Source organism: Lynx canadensis, chromosome A3 (genome assembly GCF_007474595.2).
Source record: "Lynx canadensis isolate LIC74 chromosome A3, mLynCan4.pri.v2, whole genome shotgun sequence".
In the NCBI taxonomy this organism is placed as follows: domain Eukaryota; kingdom Metazoa; phylum Chordata; class Mammalia; order Carnivora; family Felidae; genus Lynx; species Lynx canadensis.
This window is the reverse complement of record NC_044305.1, coordinates 90,040,422-90,057,103: the sequence shown is the minus strand read 5'-3', so window position 1 is coordinate 90,057,103 and position 16,682 is coordinate 90,040,422. Positions and strand designations below refer to the sequence as shown.

Below are 16,682 nucleotides of genomic sequence, written 5' to 3'. Positions count from 1 at the left end.
TGCTCAAGTGGGAGCTGGAGGGAGTGAAGAGGTGCCTCTGCAAAGCAAGTATGGGATTCAAAGGAGGGAAGGGACAAGTGTATGGTCAATTCATGAGTTAAGAATGAATCATGTCCAGGGCCAGAGAATCCTTTTCACCTGCTTCTATTTTTCCTTCTCACTTTCCTCCTCCTCTGCCTCCTCCTCCTCCTCCATCATATTTTTGCAGATTTCTGTTCATATTGCTTGGACCTTCTGGGAGATCAAAATCCTACAATGAAATTGGCCGTGCCATTGCAACCCTCATGGTAGACGATGTAAGTGGGAACAAGAAGCACATACTCCAGAATGTCATGGCTCCTGCAACAAGCACTGTGCCTTTATTCACTCACTTATCCAATAGGCACATATGAGCACCTACTGTGTGCCAGGCTTGTGCGGGGCACTGAAGGTTATAAGAATCATGGAACAGTCCCTGCCCTTTAGGAGCACTAATCAAGTGGGAGAGACAGACCTGTAATTCTAAATTCTTTTTTTCAACGTTTATTTATTTTTGGGACAGAGAGAGACAGAGCATGAACGGGGGAGGGGCAGAGAGAGAGGGAGACACAGAATCGGAAACAGGCTCCAGGCTCTGAGCCATCAGCCCAGAGCCCGACGCGGGGCTCGAACTCCCGGACCGCGAGATCGTGACCTGGCTGAAGTCGGACGCCCAACCGACTGCGCCACCCAGGCGCCCCTGGACCTGTAATTCTAAAATGAACCATATGCTAACTGTCCAGGCAGCCAGGTGAGGCTTCACATAGGAGGGGCCTTTAAGCTAAGGATGAACAGGAGTTACATAGACCTTGCATAAGCCTAAGAGGCAGGCATTCCAGGCAAAGAGAACAAGAGCCAAAGCTTGAAGATGGAGACGCTGGATAAAAGTGGTTTGACTTAGGCTCAGTGTAAGAGTTTCAAGAGCAAGAGGTGAGCTAGAGACTACACAGAGCCTGTAGGCACAGCTTAGTGTTCCCTCTGTGCCTGGGGTGGTGGGGAGCCTAGAGGACTTTAAACACAGGCATGATCTGTAAATCAGAAAGAACACCCTGGAAACAACCTGGAATGATGCAGCCTGACCCTCCAAGGCTGAGGGGCTAGGAAGTTATAATCAGGTTTAAAGTATCTGAGCTTCTTGGACTGGACTCTGCATAGGTTTTCTAATGAGCTTCCTGTGTGCAAAACTGACAACAGAAAGGTTGAGTGACTCAACCAAAGTCCTACAGCTAGGACACAGAGACCTGGCCTTCAGGTCTTCCCCCAAGGCCCTGCTGTTCCCCACTGTATCTAATTTCACCTGAAGGGCTCTGTCCTTACCTCAAAGACAGAGGGTAAGCTGGCAGGAGCAATGGTTCAGAGGAATCTTCTCCAAAACTATATGTGATGTGTTCCCAGGAGGTGGATAAGAAGCAGACAGTCAGCAAGACGTCCCCTTACTCTTTCCTCCCCAGCTCTTCAGTGACGTGGCCTATAAAGCCCGAAATCGGGAAGATCTGATAGCAGGGATTGATGAATTTCTGGATGAGGTCATCGTCCTTCCCCCTGGAGAATGGGACCCAAATATCCGAATTGAGCCCCCCAAGAAAGTGCCCTCTGCTGATAAGAGGTATGTATGTGGATGGAGGGGTGGCAGAAGAGGGTGGTGGTACAAAGGGAGCTCCGAGTCTGTCTGTCTCTGGCTTTGGCTTTTCTGGTCAGCATGAATGAGTTTATACTATTTCTTTTTCTGGTGTCGTTTTATTTCTCTAAAAAAAAAAAAAAAAAAAAAAAAAAAAAAAAACAAGCAATATGCTTCATATGAACATCTATAAAGTGTGGGTGACCCGTGCATGGGTATTGCAAGTTCATTTTCGGCATTTGTCTCTGCATTTTAAGATATTTCACGATTTTTGTGGGAGAGGTCAGAGGTGTTCTCCAAACAGTTCTAGAACAGCTAAGCTTGTCCCAGGATTGGGAGCCCTGCTGTCACCTGCCCCTTGCTCCGTACAGGAAATCCGTGTTCTCCCTGACGGAGCTAGGCCAGATGAACGGCTCTGTGGGCGGAGGCGGAGCGGTTGCTGGAGGCGGCGCGGGAGGCGGCGGCAGTGGCGGCGGGGCCGGCGGAGGGAGCAGCGGGGAGGACGGAGAGATGCCAGCCATGCACGAAATCGGGGAAGAGCTTATCTGGACGGGAAGGTGCCCACCCCAGGCTTGACGGCTACGCCAGCCGTCCTTTAGGCTTCTCCCCTCACCCACCTGCGGGAACCTTCTCCACTTCTGCCTGCAGCGCCCCCTCCCGGCCATGGGGTCTGGCCTCTGCACTCTTCTTCCCCACGCCCTCCAAACCTCTCTGGATCCCGCATAAGGGTCGCAGCAGAAAGGAAGTGGGGCCCAGCACAGGAGAGGAGGAACCCAAACTTTTCTCTAGATACTCTGTGTTCCTGTATGAGTTTTCTAGGGTTGTCATAACAAAGTGGCACATTCTCGGTGGCTTATACAATAGAAATTTTCTCTCACAGTTCTGGAGGTAAAAGTTCCAAATCAAGGTGTGGGCAAGACCAGCTCCCAGACTCTGAGTGGGATCCTCCCTTCCCTCTCCCCACCTTCTTCTGGTGGCTGCCAACCCTTGGTGTCCTTGGCTTGCAGCCACATAGCTCCATCTCAGCCTGTGTCCTCACGTGGTATTCTCCCTGTGTGTGTCTTCCTATGACACTTTCCTCTCTGTATGAGGACACCGGCCATACTGGATTAGGGCCCACCGCAGTGACTTCATCTTAATTTTATTACATCTGCAAGGACCCTATTTCCAAATAAGGTCACAATGATAGGTATAGAGGTTAGGATTTTAATGTGTCTTTTGGAGGTGACACAATTTAATCCAAAAATCTGAAATTTTTTCTTTTCTCTTTTTCTTTAAAAAGAGAAAGGATGGAGGGAATCTCCTGGCTTGGGTTTCCTTGCTGGTTCTTGGAATAATTTAGGAAAGGACAAGGACATGGCCCTACAAAGCTATATGTAAATTATGACTTTGAGAATGGAGTCATGTTTTATATACCTTTGGCTCTATGCCAGCCAGTAGTTCCAAATCGGAGGTAACTTTGCCTTCACCCCCATCCTCCCCCAGGGGACATTTGACAATGTCCAGAGACATTTTTGTTTGTCACAGTTAGAGGGGTGATGCTGCTGGCATCTAGGGGATAGAAGCCAGGGATGCTGCTCAACATGCTACATGCATAGGACAGCCCCACAATCAAGGGTTACCCAGCCCTACATGTCAATGATACCAGGGCTAAGAAACCCTGCACCATGCCAAGCATTGCATTAGGGGCTGTGGGGAATAGTATACCCAGTAAACACTATCTCTAAGCCTAAAATTCCCCACTCAGTTGTTCCAGAGAATAAAGAAACTAGTTATAAGATTAAGAACCTACCCTTGATAAATATGGGATGTCTAACTCTCTCCTAAAGTTGGACACATCTATGTTTACCAAACACAGGGAGGTGTCCTGCAGATGATCAGGGACATCACTGAGGAGGACAGCCAGGATTTCTGTGGACCCCAGGATTTCCATTCCCCATGGAATGTTAGATCTACTCCAGGACATGTTCCCATCAGGCTTTCCCTCTCCCATCCAGGCCGCCTGTGACCACCTTTCCAGTAGGGATGGTGCTGACCACAAACTTTCAGTCCTGTGAAAATCCTTCCCTGTCTTTGAATGTTCTGGTGGAAAGTTCCCTGTCCCCATCCACCTCTAGTCAAGTTCCCTTCCTTGCCCCAGATTCTTCAGGCTCCTGTAAATAGCCCTGACCCTGCACTGGTGTTTGTGGTGAGAAAGCAGCCCCCGGGCCTATCTTGAGCAGGTTCTTCGGTGGCCTGCGTCTGGATATCAAGAGGAAGCTGCCCTGGTTCCTAAGTGATTTCTACGATGGCTTCCACATTCAGTCCATCTCTGCCATCCTGTTCATCTACCTCGGCTGTATCACCAACGCAATCACCTTTGGTGGGCTTCTGGGGGATGCCACTGACAATTATCAGGTGTGTGCGGACTGTGAACATGAGTGCAAACCTCCATAAAAGATGCTGCCACCAGGTGGCAGTAATGAGCTTCATCCCATTATCCCAAAACCAAGGCTTGGGGTTCAGACCATCACTTTTTGTAATCCTTTGCCATTCAAAAAAAATAATAACCAACATTATTAAAAGATCTAAAGTTAAATCATGTTACTAAAGTCCAATGTAAGGATGACATAAATAGATCAAACTTTTTAGTTTATTTTGTTATATTTATTAAGCAGTGTCAGTTGCCCTCTAGTCTTTTTTGTTAATTTTTATCATTGAAGTATAGTTGACTTGCAATGTTATATTAGTTTTCAGGTATACAACATAGTGATTTAACAATTCTATACGTTATGCGATGCTCAGACTTTTAAGGGGAATTATCTGTTTTGTTATTTGATACTTTCCCCATTGAGGTGTGAATGAACAATCAGCACAATTAAGTTATTAATTATGGACTTCTCTGCACATTTTTTAAAACACTCTTAAATTCTTAGCTGGAATTAAGACATGTTTAGAAAGATGGTAAGCTCTTACCATGACAATAACAGAGGCCTCCCTGGGGAAAACCTCAGTCAACAGAGATACCAGCCCATATCCCAGGCAAGGGGCTTTTCCCATGGGACCTTCAGGGTAGAACCATTGGAAAACTCAGACATCAAGATGGAAGGCGTATTTTCCCAAATACATTGAGATGAATGCTTCTCTTCAGACCACACCACTCTCCTGAGCTGCAGGTCCAATATCCAACTATCTCCTGGGTATGTCCACATGGCTGCCCCCAGGAATCCCCCAATGCACAGGGCCAGCATTGCATCCATTGCCTTCCTTCTAGACCTGCTGCTACCCCCAATATAACAAGTGACACCATGGTTCACTCAGGTATGCATGTATCATCCATGACTCATAAGTCCCAGCTTCCCCACATGGCCTTCATGAATGACATGGCCCTACTTGCTTCTCAAGACTCCTCTCCCAAGGAACCCTTTCACAGATTCCTGTTCTTACCCATTGTTTTCCATCAATCTTGATCATATTTTACTTCTTCAAAAGCATCCTCCCTTTCAGCTCCAGCCTTTGTAAATAAGAGTCCCTCTTCCTGGGACAGTCTTTTTTTTGTCACCCCGCTTACCCTATTCTGGTCAATTCCGTGCTCATATTTTGGGTCTCAGCTGCTACATATATACCTCTTAGGAAGCCTTTCTGACCACTCCCCTTATTCCTACTGTGTGTTCCTATGACACCTTGAACTTATCCCTGGTTATCACACTCCTTGGCAGTGATTCTCAACAAGGAATGATTTTGACCCCCAAGAGACATTGAACAATATCTAGAGACAGTTTGGATTGTTATAACTGGGAGGGGGTGGTGCTACTGGCATCTTGTGGGTAGAAGCCAGGCATGCTGCTAACTAAACATCTTAAAATGCATAGGACATCCCCCTACAACAAAGAATTATCTAGCCCAAAATGTCAATAATACTAAGGTTGAGAAAGTGCTATATGGAAATTGCCTGATTACTTGTTTGTATTTCCCATTAGACTGAAGATGCATTATCTTGTTCACTGATGGGCCCCCAATACCTAACAAAATGGCTGGTACAGAGCAGGCACTTAAATGATTTTTTTCTTTTTTTCTTTTCTTTATTTTTTTTAATATGAAATTGATTGTCAAATTGGTTTCCATACAACACCCAGTGCTCATCCCAACAGGTGCCCTCCTCAATGTCCATCACCCACTTTCCCCTCCCTCCCACCCCCCCCATCAACCCTCAGTTTATTCTCCATTTTTAAGAGTCTCTTATGGTTTGGCTCCCTCCCTCTCTAACTTGTTTAAAGGATTTTGAGCAAATGAGTGGTCTGACCTCTGAAAGCACCTAACAGATGTATGAATGAATAAATGACTGGATGGATGAATGGACTGTCCTCTGGGAGTAGACTGGGCATGAGGACAATCACATGCACATCCACTGGCAGCCCTATTTTCTAAGCTGTAGGGTGCCAAAAGGAAGTCATGTGGGACCTTAATCCAAATGGAAATTGAGACTAACAGTGGTGATGCAGGGGTTGTAGAATAGGAGATAGGAAGCAGAATTTTTGGAGGAGAGGGCCTGGAATACAGATGAGCACTGTAGCCTGGGCCCTTGGCTGGGTTCTAACCTATGCTAAGAGGCCCCTTCTCCAGCTTCCTCTGAGACTCATATTCCTCATCCCCCAGGGAGTGATGGAGAGCTTCCTAGGCACTGCCATGGCCGGCTCCTTGTTCTGCCTCTTCTCGGGACAGCCCCTCATCATCCTCAGCAGCACAGGGCCCATCCTCATCTTTGAGAAGCTCCTCTTCGACTTCAGCAAGTAGGTGCCCTTGGTAGTTCCCAGTGCCTGCTCTCACACTTAGGGCAGTACACTAAGGCCAGGAAGGAGAATAGGCCCAAAAGGGAGGCAGGGGGAGGAGGTACCGAAGCTGTCTTTACCTATGGGAAGGACTGCCAGGAGGTCCTTCCTGACTCTCTCCAGCTACCTGCTTCTAAGCCATCTTAGTGCTTTTTAGCATAGCTGATAGGGAGACATGGAGGCAAGACAAGAGGAAACAATTCACACCACTGTGCTTGTAAGCAACTGTGATGGGAAGTCAGTGCAGTCTTGAGCTGGAGGTCCGAAGGCCACATCCTGACCCAGGCAACTCCTGTGATCACCCTGGGCTCAGTTGCCTCATCTACAACATAAGTCTATTTTAAGGCCTCCCCCAGCTCTGTCACTCTGATATTCCCTGTTTTTCATTTACCCTGGGTGTTTGTTATCAAAGTTGTGAGAACTGAGATGTCTTAGCCTCTTCCTGCCACCCCTGTGAAATTCTTTCCCAGAATTTACAAAGAGGAGACAACCCAACCCAGGAATTGTCCCTGTCCCTAGAGTTCTCACAGCTCCTAGGAGGGCATCTGTGGCACAGGAGGGACAGATGATCCACTCAGGGTGAGTCTGGAGAACCAAGCACAGTGAAGAGCCCTGGACTGGAGGTCCCTCCCTTCCCTCTGTCTTCCAGAGGCAATGGCCTGGACTACATGGAGTTCCGCCTCTGGATTGGCCTACACTCAGCCATCCAATGCCTTATCCTGGTGGCCACAGATGCCAGCTTTATCATCAAGTATATCACCCGCTTCACCGAAGAGGGATTCTCCACCCTCATCAGCTTCATCTTCATCTATGATGCCATCAAGAAGATGATCGGTGCCTTCAAGTACTACCCCATCAACATGGACTTTAAGCCTGACTCCATCACCACCTACAAATGCGAGTGTGTCGCCCCTGACACAGGTGACCGGTAACCCCAGACATGCCCTGCGCCTCCACCTACTCACTCTCCCCCCACCACAACTCTCTACTCAAATGTAGGAGATATCACCCTGAGAAGTATCAGTCCCCTTGGGTGGTCACAAGATACCTGGACACTCTCTGGATGTCCGTCTACCAAGGGTGTTAAGAATCCCTTCACTGGGTGGGAGGTTGACTCAACCAACTGGTCAACCTGATAATACTCAGTGCCATTCCCATGGAGTTCCTTACTGACCGTAAAAGTGTCATCTGTAAAGTTAGGGCTTCCTATAGGCTGAAACACTGGCCTCCTTCACAGTCATAATCATGCCCCTAAGAGCCTCTAGTGGAATGTGCCCAGAGTGCCCAGGATGCTATAGAGCAGGGAAGGACACTCATGGATCTATACCTAGATCTATATCTGTATATCTAGAGAGAGAGAGATCGAGATCGAGATCCATCCATATATCTCTGACACTACCAAGCTGGACTCACAGAGAGCAAACTGAGGTCCAGAGACCACCCAATTCACACTGAACCTCAGTTTCCCTGGCTGTAATAGAAGGATATCAATGCTGTCCCTGCCAGTCTCATAGAACTCTTGTGAGGCTTTCAAATCTATACCGATTGGATTGGAGTTTGACATAAGTAGATTTTGTGTGTTCACTGTAACACAACTTATTGATTAAAAGATGATCATAAGTCAATCAAAAATATTATACAATCATTGTGCACCCTGTTTTAGGCTAGGCCTCATGGAGATGAAGATGTTCTGACCTCAGGGAGTACAGTTTTGTACTCTCTCCCTCTGTCACTGCACTGGTTTTGTAAAGCAGTCTAGACTTAATTTTTGTCTATCATTAATTTTGGGTTATTTCATGAAAATCCATCAAGAGGTGAAGCTATCCTTTGTCCTGAGCCAGAGCACGTTGCTTGCTGGGGGAACAAGGAGATCCTACCTACACGCCCTTCTCACTCGTGTCCTAGAGTGAATCTCACCTCCGTGGCCAAGGCCCCATCAGGGCACTCCCATTTGCTGCTTGTGCCCACTGAACTGTGGCTTTATTGCACTGACTGAACACAAATGTTCCCACAAATGTGCCTTTTGGAAGTACATGGCCTTGATATCTTTTAGAAACTCTCCAAATTCTGGGGTCATATGTGGGTGGCACTTCAGCCATTCAGAGAATCCTCTATCTGCAGGAGAAACCAAACATGGACATGCCCTAAGAACAGGCGATGTAGGAGCAAATAATGTTGGATTTGAGGGCCATAATAAAATCCACTTGCCTCCAAATAGTGTCCCCTCTGGCCTTGCCCAGGTGCCTGACATTGCCTCATTCTTTTGAGTCACTGTATTGCCGTGGTTCTCAAACTGTGGTCCCCAGAAGCAGCAGCTTCCAGGAAATTAGAAATACAAATTCTTGGGCCTCACCCCACACATGCTAAATCAGAAACTCTGGGGTAGGGCCAGCTGTATATTAATAAGCCTTCCAGGTGATTCTGATGCATACTTAAGTGTGAGAACCATTGCTCTATTGAACTATTAATTAGTAATACGGGACCATTATTAGCCACTAACTCTAGTAAGATTAGATTTTCAGTTTCTCCACCAAGAGTAAAGGAACTGGAATCAGGACAAGTTACTTTTGATTATAATGTGAAAAGGAAAGTCCTAGACATTAGGAGATGGGGTGGGGGGAACTAACTGAGGAAGGTTTCTTTCCCAGTCCATGGGCCAATTGCTTACAAAATGTTCCATATTCCTAGCTTTACTGGAAAGCCCAGTCTGGCTATGGCACCCTATCAGTGTCCATCTCTCTTCATCCTAAGAGCTTGTTGTAGGGGGGTGCTCTCTTTTTAAATTTAATCTTGTTTCCATTGTAACTGATTTGTATTCTATTTATGGATGCTGCACACACTGATTTGGCTGCTTTCAATCCCAAGTGAGTACTACTTTGTAAACACTAGAATTTAAAAATATTTGATACTTGGACCCTTTCTGGAATTTTCCATGTTATATTTCATCCTTCTTCATCTCAAAATGGCTTTCAGATAAACCCTACCCAATATAAAAGAATGGCTAAGCCTAAGCTGAAGACATCAAAGGAATATCTGGTCTGACAAGCTTGGGCAATGGAAAGGTGCCCGAACTTTCCAGTCTCTAGCATTAGCTGGGAATCCTCTAGCATTTGTGTGGGTAGGCCTAAGTTAGCCTTCCTGCTCACTTTCTATGCTTTGTTGGTAACTGCATCACGTTCTCTTGGTCAGTGGTATGAGGTAAGGCAGCAGATGTCCTGATTTCTGTAAGTGAAACATTCTTCAGAATAATAACAAACCTCTGGTTTGGAGAACTTTTGGGAATATTCTGCCCTAGGTCAAGACTGAATTCCTTGGCCACTTCCATCCCCAACTGCCCTAGAAGTGGGCTACACAGATGGGTCCTGTCATCACATCCACCCCACAACAGTTTGTTGGAGGTTGAAGGAACCTTCAAGAATAGCCTCTACTTCACTCTGGGTCCCCAATCAACCATGGATAGCCAGCAGGAGCCAAATGGGACTTGCAGTGTATTTCAGATTTATTGCCAGAAAACTGGCTAGCAGACCTCCTCCCTCCCTCCCCAAACCTGCTGCATAGGAACTACTTAATCACCTTCCACCTGGAGAAGAAAGGCAAGAAGGACCTAGCCCTTCTCTACCCATGCTGAGCAGGAGCAAGAGAGAAGGCAAACAGCAGCCTCCAAGACCTGTCTTTTTAATGAATGGCTACATCCCACAGGAAGGGAATTACAGTTCTTCTCAATTCTTCTTGTGGCCTGTGATGGGAAGCTTTGTATGCTCCACTTACAATTAGGGATACTGAGGCTGGGGAAAGGGAGTACCCAAACAAAGGATGTGGTAAATAGCTAAGAGCAGCACCTCTGGGCTCTGATTCTCCTTCAGATCCTGGACTTGGATTTAATTTTTCTCACCTTGCATTCAAGGGGCAGATTAGAAAATTTAATATCAAAGCCAATGTGTTTCTTACAGTTGACCTAAAAACACATTTGGACAGGTAGAGAAGAGAAGCGGGGGGGGGGGTGCGGGGGGGGTAGGTACAGGCAAGGATATTTGCTGTGTGGGGCTTGAAGGTGTACAGGCTCTGGATCAGCCTGTCTGGGATGGATCATGACTTCTCCAAGTAGTAACTGTGTGACCTTGGGCAATGGGCAGGTTACTTAATCTCCCTGGGCCTCAGTTCATCTTTAAAAAGTGGGGAGACTACTTGGGGATTTAGGAACTTAGCAAGATGATGTGTGTAAGGTTTGGCATATGCGTGGCATAGAGTAAGTCCTTTGAAAACGTCTAAGAGCACAGACGTGGAGCCAGTTGCTGGTAGGGATTCACAAGGCACATTATTCACTAGTTTGTGTCGGCACTTTGTCTTGGCAGCAGATTCCTCGGTTTGGTTTTTAAAGCCAGCCCTTCACGGTGAGATAGGAGCTGTCCTAGCCTGGCCCAGTGGGTCTGTCAGAGCTGTGACCCGGACTCCTCCACCACCCCTGTCCTCACTGGGCAAAGTGAGGAGAGTGGAGAGCGGCTGGGTGCAATGAGCTGCCCTCATGAGGGAGGCCGGTCCCGGGCTCTAAGAAATGGCAGGAGATGGGAAAGGTGGGGGCCGGGTGGGGGCTGCAGCCTCCCAGCCCAGCATCTGCTGACGCGTTCCCATGTCCTGTGCTCATCCACAGCGAATACAACCGTGTTCAATGCTTCAGCCCTGCTGACGCCAAACACCAACACCTCTCTGGTAAGTCTTCTCCACTTATTCAGATATTTGAGGGCTTTTGTTTGTGGGGAAAGAGAGAGAAGTTGGGAAAACAGAGAACATTTTATGGCAACCCAGACTTGCAGGGGTCAGTCCCAGCTGTGCATCAGGATCACCTGCAGAGCAGTGGAAATGCACATTTTTATCTTAAGTACATACTGCCAACCCCCGCCCCCCTTTAAAACACATCTCATTCTACTAAATCAATGTGCAGAAATATCACACAAGCACATGCACACACATACGAAGGGGAGGTAGGGGTGAGGAATGGTAAACAGGGCCACAAAAGTGGTATAGTCACAGTTTCCTAGCCATCTTTCTATATTCTTCCTTGCCTTTCTACCTAGCACCTCCAACTCCAGCCAACAATGCCACCCACCCACCCCCCCCCAGCCCTGGAAAAGTTATTAATCCCCCCTCGCTGAATCTGATCTGTTTCGTGTGCTCATGAGTCCCGATCAGGTCTGGTCTGCCTCTCCCAGTAATGAAGAGTAGTGGCCCTCAGGAGAGGTATCCAGCCTAAGCGGCTCCAATGGTGGGAAGTCCAAAACCAGGAGAAGGGCAGCCCCTGGCGGGCTTTGGGGGAGATCTTTGGACTTTTTGGATCCCTTGAGGTTGCTCCTTTAGTTACCCCTGCATAAGCAGCTGACTGCTCAGTTGGCAAAATAACCTAAGATTTTTCAAATTCTGGTTTTGAGGGAGGAAGGCTGGAATCAGCCAGTGTCTATGCCTGGATACTTACTATGTGCAAGGAGCTGTGTGCACTCTGAGAGCTAAAAGGACATAGACAGACGTCCCCCTGCCCTCAAACTTGCTTGTAATATGCGTGTGTAGACAAACATGAAGGGTAATGAAACAGCAAAAGCAGAGCACGCCATGTGTCAAATATAGGCCAAATGTGCCCTTCTAGCCATGGAGACAGGAGGTACCCTGCAAGCTGGAGAGGAAAGCCTTAGAGAGAAAGTAGAATGTGATCTGGTCTTGAAGGCTGGAAAAGTTGGTTTCATAGAGAGAAGCACATTCCAGGTCCAGAGACCAACACAGACAGAAGGGGGAACAAAGGAAACACAAAACCTGTTTTGAGGACAGAGTGGACCAGCCTGGCTGAGACCAGTGGCATTGAACAGGGAAAGCAGGAGAGTTGAGCTAGGAGAGAGACCAGTGGGGCAGTAGAGGCATGGGAGGGGTGTGTGGGCTGCCTGGGGACTACAGGGGGGAGGATACAGCTGAACCCCCAGGAAGACCCTGACCCTTTCTCTCCTGTGCTTCATCGCCAAGTACAACCCCCTTAACCTCACAGCGCTGGACTGGTCCCTGCTGAGCAAGAAGGAGTGTCTGAACTACGGTGGGCAGCTGCTGGGGAATTCCTGCCAGTTCATCCCAGACCTGGCACTCATGTCCTTCATCCTTTTCTTTGGGACGTACTCCATGACCCTGACCCTGAAGAAGTTCAAATTCAGCCGCTATTTCCCTACCAAGGTAAGCTCACCTTGCAGTTAGGAGGGGACCTAGTTAGGCAATTTACAAGGAAGCCTCACTGGGTCTCCTTGTGAGGGTTGTGGCCCACTGACAGGATGGACATCACATCAGCACTGGCTCACCAGGGTTTTTCAAGTTAAGAGCATGGATTTAGAGTCAGAGAGAACTGAGTTCTCTTATTGTCAAGTCCCCTTGGCAACACTTGGTATTATTAGAGTTTTATCTTTAGTCTTTCTGTGTAGTAGTATCTCATTGTGTTTTTAAAATGTTCATTTTCCCAATGACTAATGAAGTTGAAAATCTTATGTGTTTGTTGGCTATATAGCCATTTGACTTTCTTCTTCAAAGTGCCTATTTAAATCTCTTGCACATTTTCTATTGGGTGGTCTGTCTTTTTCTTTCTGATTTGAAATTCCTTATACAGAAAAAGGATAGAAACCTTTTTGTGATCATATGTGTTGCAGATATTTTCTATGTTACTGGCCTTTTTACTTTCTTAGTGGTATCTTTTGGTTAATAGAAATTCTTAGTTTTATTATAATCAAATATACCAAAATGTTCCTCAAGGAGACTATTGGACAGAAGATATTCTGTTATCTTCCAAAAGCTTCATTGTTTTTCCTTTCACATTATATTCACAATCTACCAGAATTACTTTTGACATATAGTGTGAGATAGTGTTTCTACACACACACACACACACACACACACACACACACACACAGCAGTTTGTTTTTAAAGACCATCCTTTCTCATTGCTCTGCAGTACCTCCTTTGCCATATGTCAAATGTTCACATATGATGGGGTCTGTTTCTGGGTTCTTTATTCTGTTTGACTGGTTTATTTGTATGCCAATATCACAGTCTTCATTTATGTGACTTATACTAAGCCTGTATGCCTTACCAAACTTTCCTTCTTTGTCCTTCTTTTCCAAAAAGCATTGTAAATTTTACTAAAATAAAAACTTGTTGGAATTTTGATAGGATTATATTGACTCTACATGTCAGGGATGCCTGGGTGGCTCAGTCAGTTAAGCTTCCAACTCTTGATTTTGACTCAGGTCGTGATCTCAAGGTTTGTGGGATTGAGCCCCATGTCTGGCTCTGCACTGACAGCATGGAGCCTGTTTGGGATTCTCTCTCTCCCTCTCTCTCTGTCTCCCATATGTTCTCTCTCTCTCTCTCTCTCTCTCAAACTAAATATTTTTTAAAAAATGTCAATTTGGGGAGGACTGACACCTTTTAAATTTTGAGTCTCTGACCATGAATATTATATACTTCACCATTTATTTAGTTCTTTGTTCTCTCCATAATTTGTTTAGGTTTTGGCGTTAAGCTCTTGCACATTTTTTAAAAAGTTTATTTATTTATTTTGAGAGTGAGAGTGTAAGTGGGAGGGGGCAGAGAGAGAGGGAGAGAGAATCCCAAGCTGTCCCTGCAGAGCCTGACTCAGGACTCGAACCCACAAACCATGTGATCATGACCTGAGCCAAAACCAAGAGGTGGACGTATAACCAACTGAGCCACCTAGATGCCCCACACTCTTGCACATTTTTATTAGATTTATTCCTGAGTATTTGACTTTTTATGCCATTGAGATGCTAAGTACTAGTTTTAATTGCATCTTTTTGTGGCCAGAATAAAACATTAATTAATCAAAACAGCACTTGCATTTGTGAGCAATAACTGTGCCATGGGGAGGGGCACTCAGAAGAATTTTAGCAACACTCTTCCACCATAAATCCCATGAGCACTCTCCTAAAGCCATCTTAAATAAATACTATGGCTACTGCTACAACTACTATAACTAATGATGATGATAATGATGATGATGATAAAATTGATATGAATGATTGAATTTTTCTCAATATTTCATAAGGACTAAATAAAAGGCTCTTTAGGGAGCTTTGCAATATACAAGGTGAGTAAACAATAGAGTGCTCGCAACCCAAATGCATCCTCAAGACAAATTCCCTCCCTTCCACTTCCAACTAGATCGTATCCAAGTCACCTCTTACATAAAAGTTCTAGAGCCATGATTGCATCTGAGAATGTTGATTTCCTGAAGAATGAAATATAATTCATATAATAGGAAATTTTTTTACCCAAACTTTTTCTCCCTCAAATTTCTTACATATTACTCTGTTGCCTCCTGGGATTTAGTACTGCAGAGAAGGATGAGATTATACCATTGCATATCCATCAGATTGGTAAAAATATGAAGGTCTTGAAGGATAACAAATGTTGGAGATGGAAAGCGGGTGAGAGTGTAAACAGGAACAAGCAATTCAGAGAGCCAGTGGCACTGTCTGATGGAACTGAAGATGAATATGATTTTCCAGTGGGCATTTTCACTCTCAGGAATACACCCCAGAGAAATTGTCACATGTGTGCAAGAATGCTCTTAGAAGCATTGATTTTTTTTTTAAATTTTTTTTCAACATTTTTTATTTATTTTTGGGACAGAGAGAGACAGAGCATGAACGGGGGAGGGGCAGAGAGAGAGGGAGACACAGAATCGGAAACAGGCTCCAGGCTCTGAGCCATCAGCCCAGAGCCCGACGCGGGGCTCGAACTCACAGACCGCGAGATCGTGACCTGGCTGAAGTCGGACGCTTAACCGACTGCGCCACCCAGGCGCCCCAGAAGCATTGATTTTTAAGAGGAAAACAATGAAAATAATCCAGATTGATCTATCAACAGGAGAATGAAGACAGAAATGGGCAACAGTCATAGGAACATAAAGCAGCAATGCATACACATAGACTACAACCACATGTATCCATAAGGAAAAATAGCTCCAACACAAGGTTGAGCAAAGAAAGCAAACTGCAGAATATTACAAATAATATGAAACCATTTATGTAAAATTTTTAAACGTGCTGGGGGCTCCTCCTGACCGGCTCAGTAGGTAGAGCATGTGACTCTTGATCTTGTGGTGATGAGTTCAAGCCCCACATTGGGCATAGAGCTTACTTAAAAAAAATTTTTTTTAATAAATAAAATGTGCTAAACAATGTCATATTTTGTTTAGGGCTGCATACATATTTAGTAAAAGTATAAAGACATTCATGGAAATAATTAAATCCAAATTCAGAGCAGTGGATCTGTCTAGAGAGCAGGGACAGGGATGCCACTGGATGACAGAGAGGCATCGACTGAATGGCTATATTTTCATTTTTAAGGTAGAGTTCACAGCCGTTTATTATATATACCTTTATACTAGGTTGGACCTAGTTTATGGCCTGCATTGGACTGCTTTACCCTATTAAAAATGGCAAATTCATATGGTTTAACTTAATAACTTTTTGATCTGGATGTTGGGAGTATTGCAGAAAGAGAGTTGTAAATGTGCATACTGCTTGGTTCTGCCACGACCAATATTTTATCTGCTTGTAGTAATATTAAGCTGTTATTGATTTTCAACTTTTAGAATCAATTCACAGATAAAACACAAAAAAACATATGTTTATGGAAGACAGTATGATTGTTCTCAGCCTTGACAATGTGAAGACCAACATGGAGGAGTCACGGATGGAAGAGGATGGTGGGGTGGGGGCAGCTAGCCTCACCTGATGGAGCATGAGAGGGACTGGCAAAGTCAGCGGAAAGAGAGGTTTAATTTTATATCTTGGAAGTACAAAGGAAACCCATAGAAAGAGGTTAAAAATAACTTGCAAACCTTGGGAATGAGGAAAGGGCAGGAAGGATGGTTGCAAGTAAGCTAAATCTTTATCAATAGATGATGCTTTAAATTAGTAAATCAAAATATAAAAGTATAGCATATTAAGTTTTTTAAATGTTTTTATTTTTTATTTTTTTTTTAAGAGAGAGATACACACACAGAGTATGAGTGGGGGAGGGGCAGAGAGAGAAGGAGACACAGAATCCTAAGCAGGCTCCAGGCTCTGAGCTGTCAGCCCAGAGCCCGAAGTGGGGCTTGAACAGTGAGATCATAACCTGAGCCAAAGTCGGACGCTTAACAGACTGAGCCACCCAGGCACCCCAAAAGTATAGCATATTAGATAATGACA

At 45.4% G+C, this 16,682-nt stretch overlaps 1 protein-coding gene across 3 annotated transcripts in view; it reads left to right on the top strand.

The window, feature by feature from the left end:
* Positions 1-16,682, top strand: part of SLC4A5 (solute carrier family 4 member 5) — a 67,570-nt gene that overhangs the window by 32,867 nt on the left and 18,021 nt on the right. For all 3 annotated transcript variants that reach the window (XM_032592778.2, XM_036064393.1, XM_036064394.1), the window contains 8 exons: positions 209-296; positions 1,470-1,624; positions 2,008-2,193; positions 3,859-4,033; positions 6,272-6,405; positions 7,094-7,365; positions 11,093-11,151; positions 12,448-12,648. In XM_032592778.2, the coding sequence (XP_032448669.2) occupies positions 209-296; positions 1,470-1,624; positions 2,008-2,193; positions 3,859-4,033; positions 6,272-6,405; positions 7,094-7,365; positions 11,093-11,151; positions 12,448-12,648 (1,270 nt within the window). The remainder of the gene's footprint in view (positions 1-208; positions 297-1,469; positions 1,625-2,007; positions 2,194-3,858; positions 4,034-6,271; positions 6,406-7,093; positions 7,366-11,092; positions 11,152-12,447; positions 12,649-16,682) is intronic.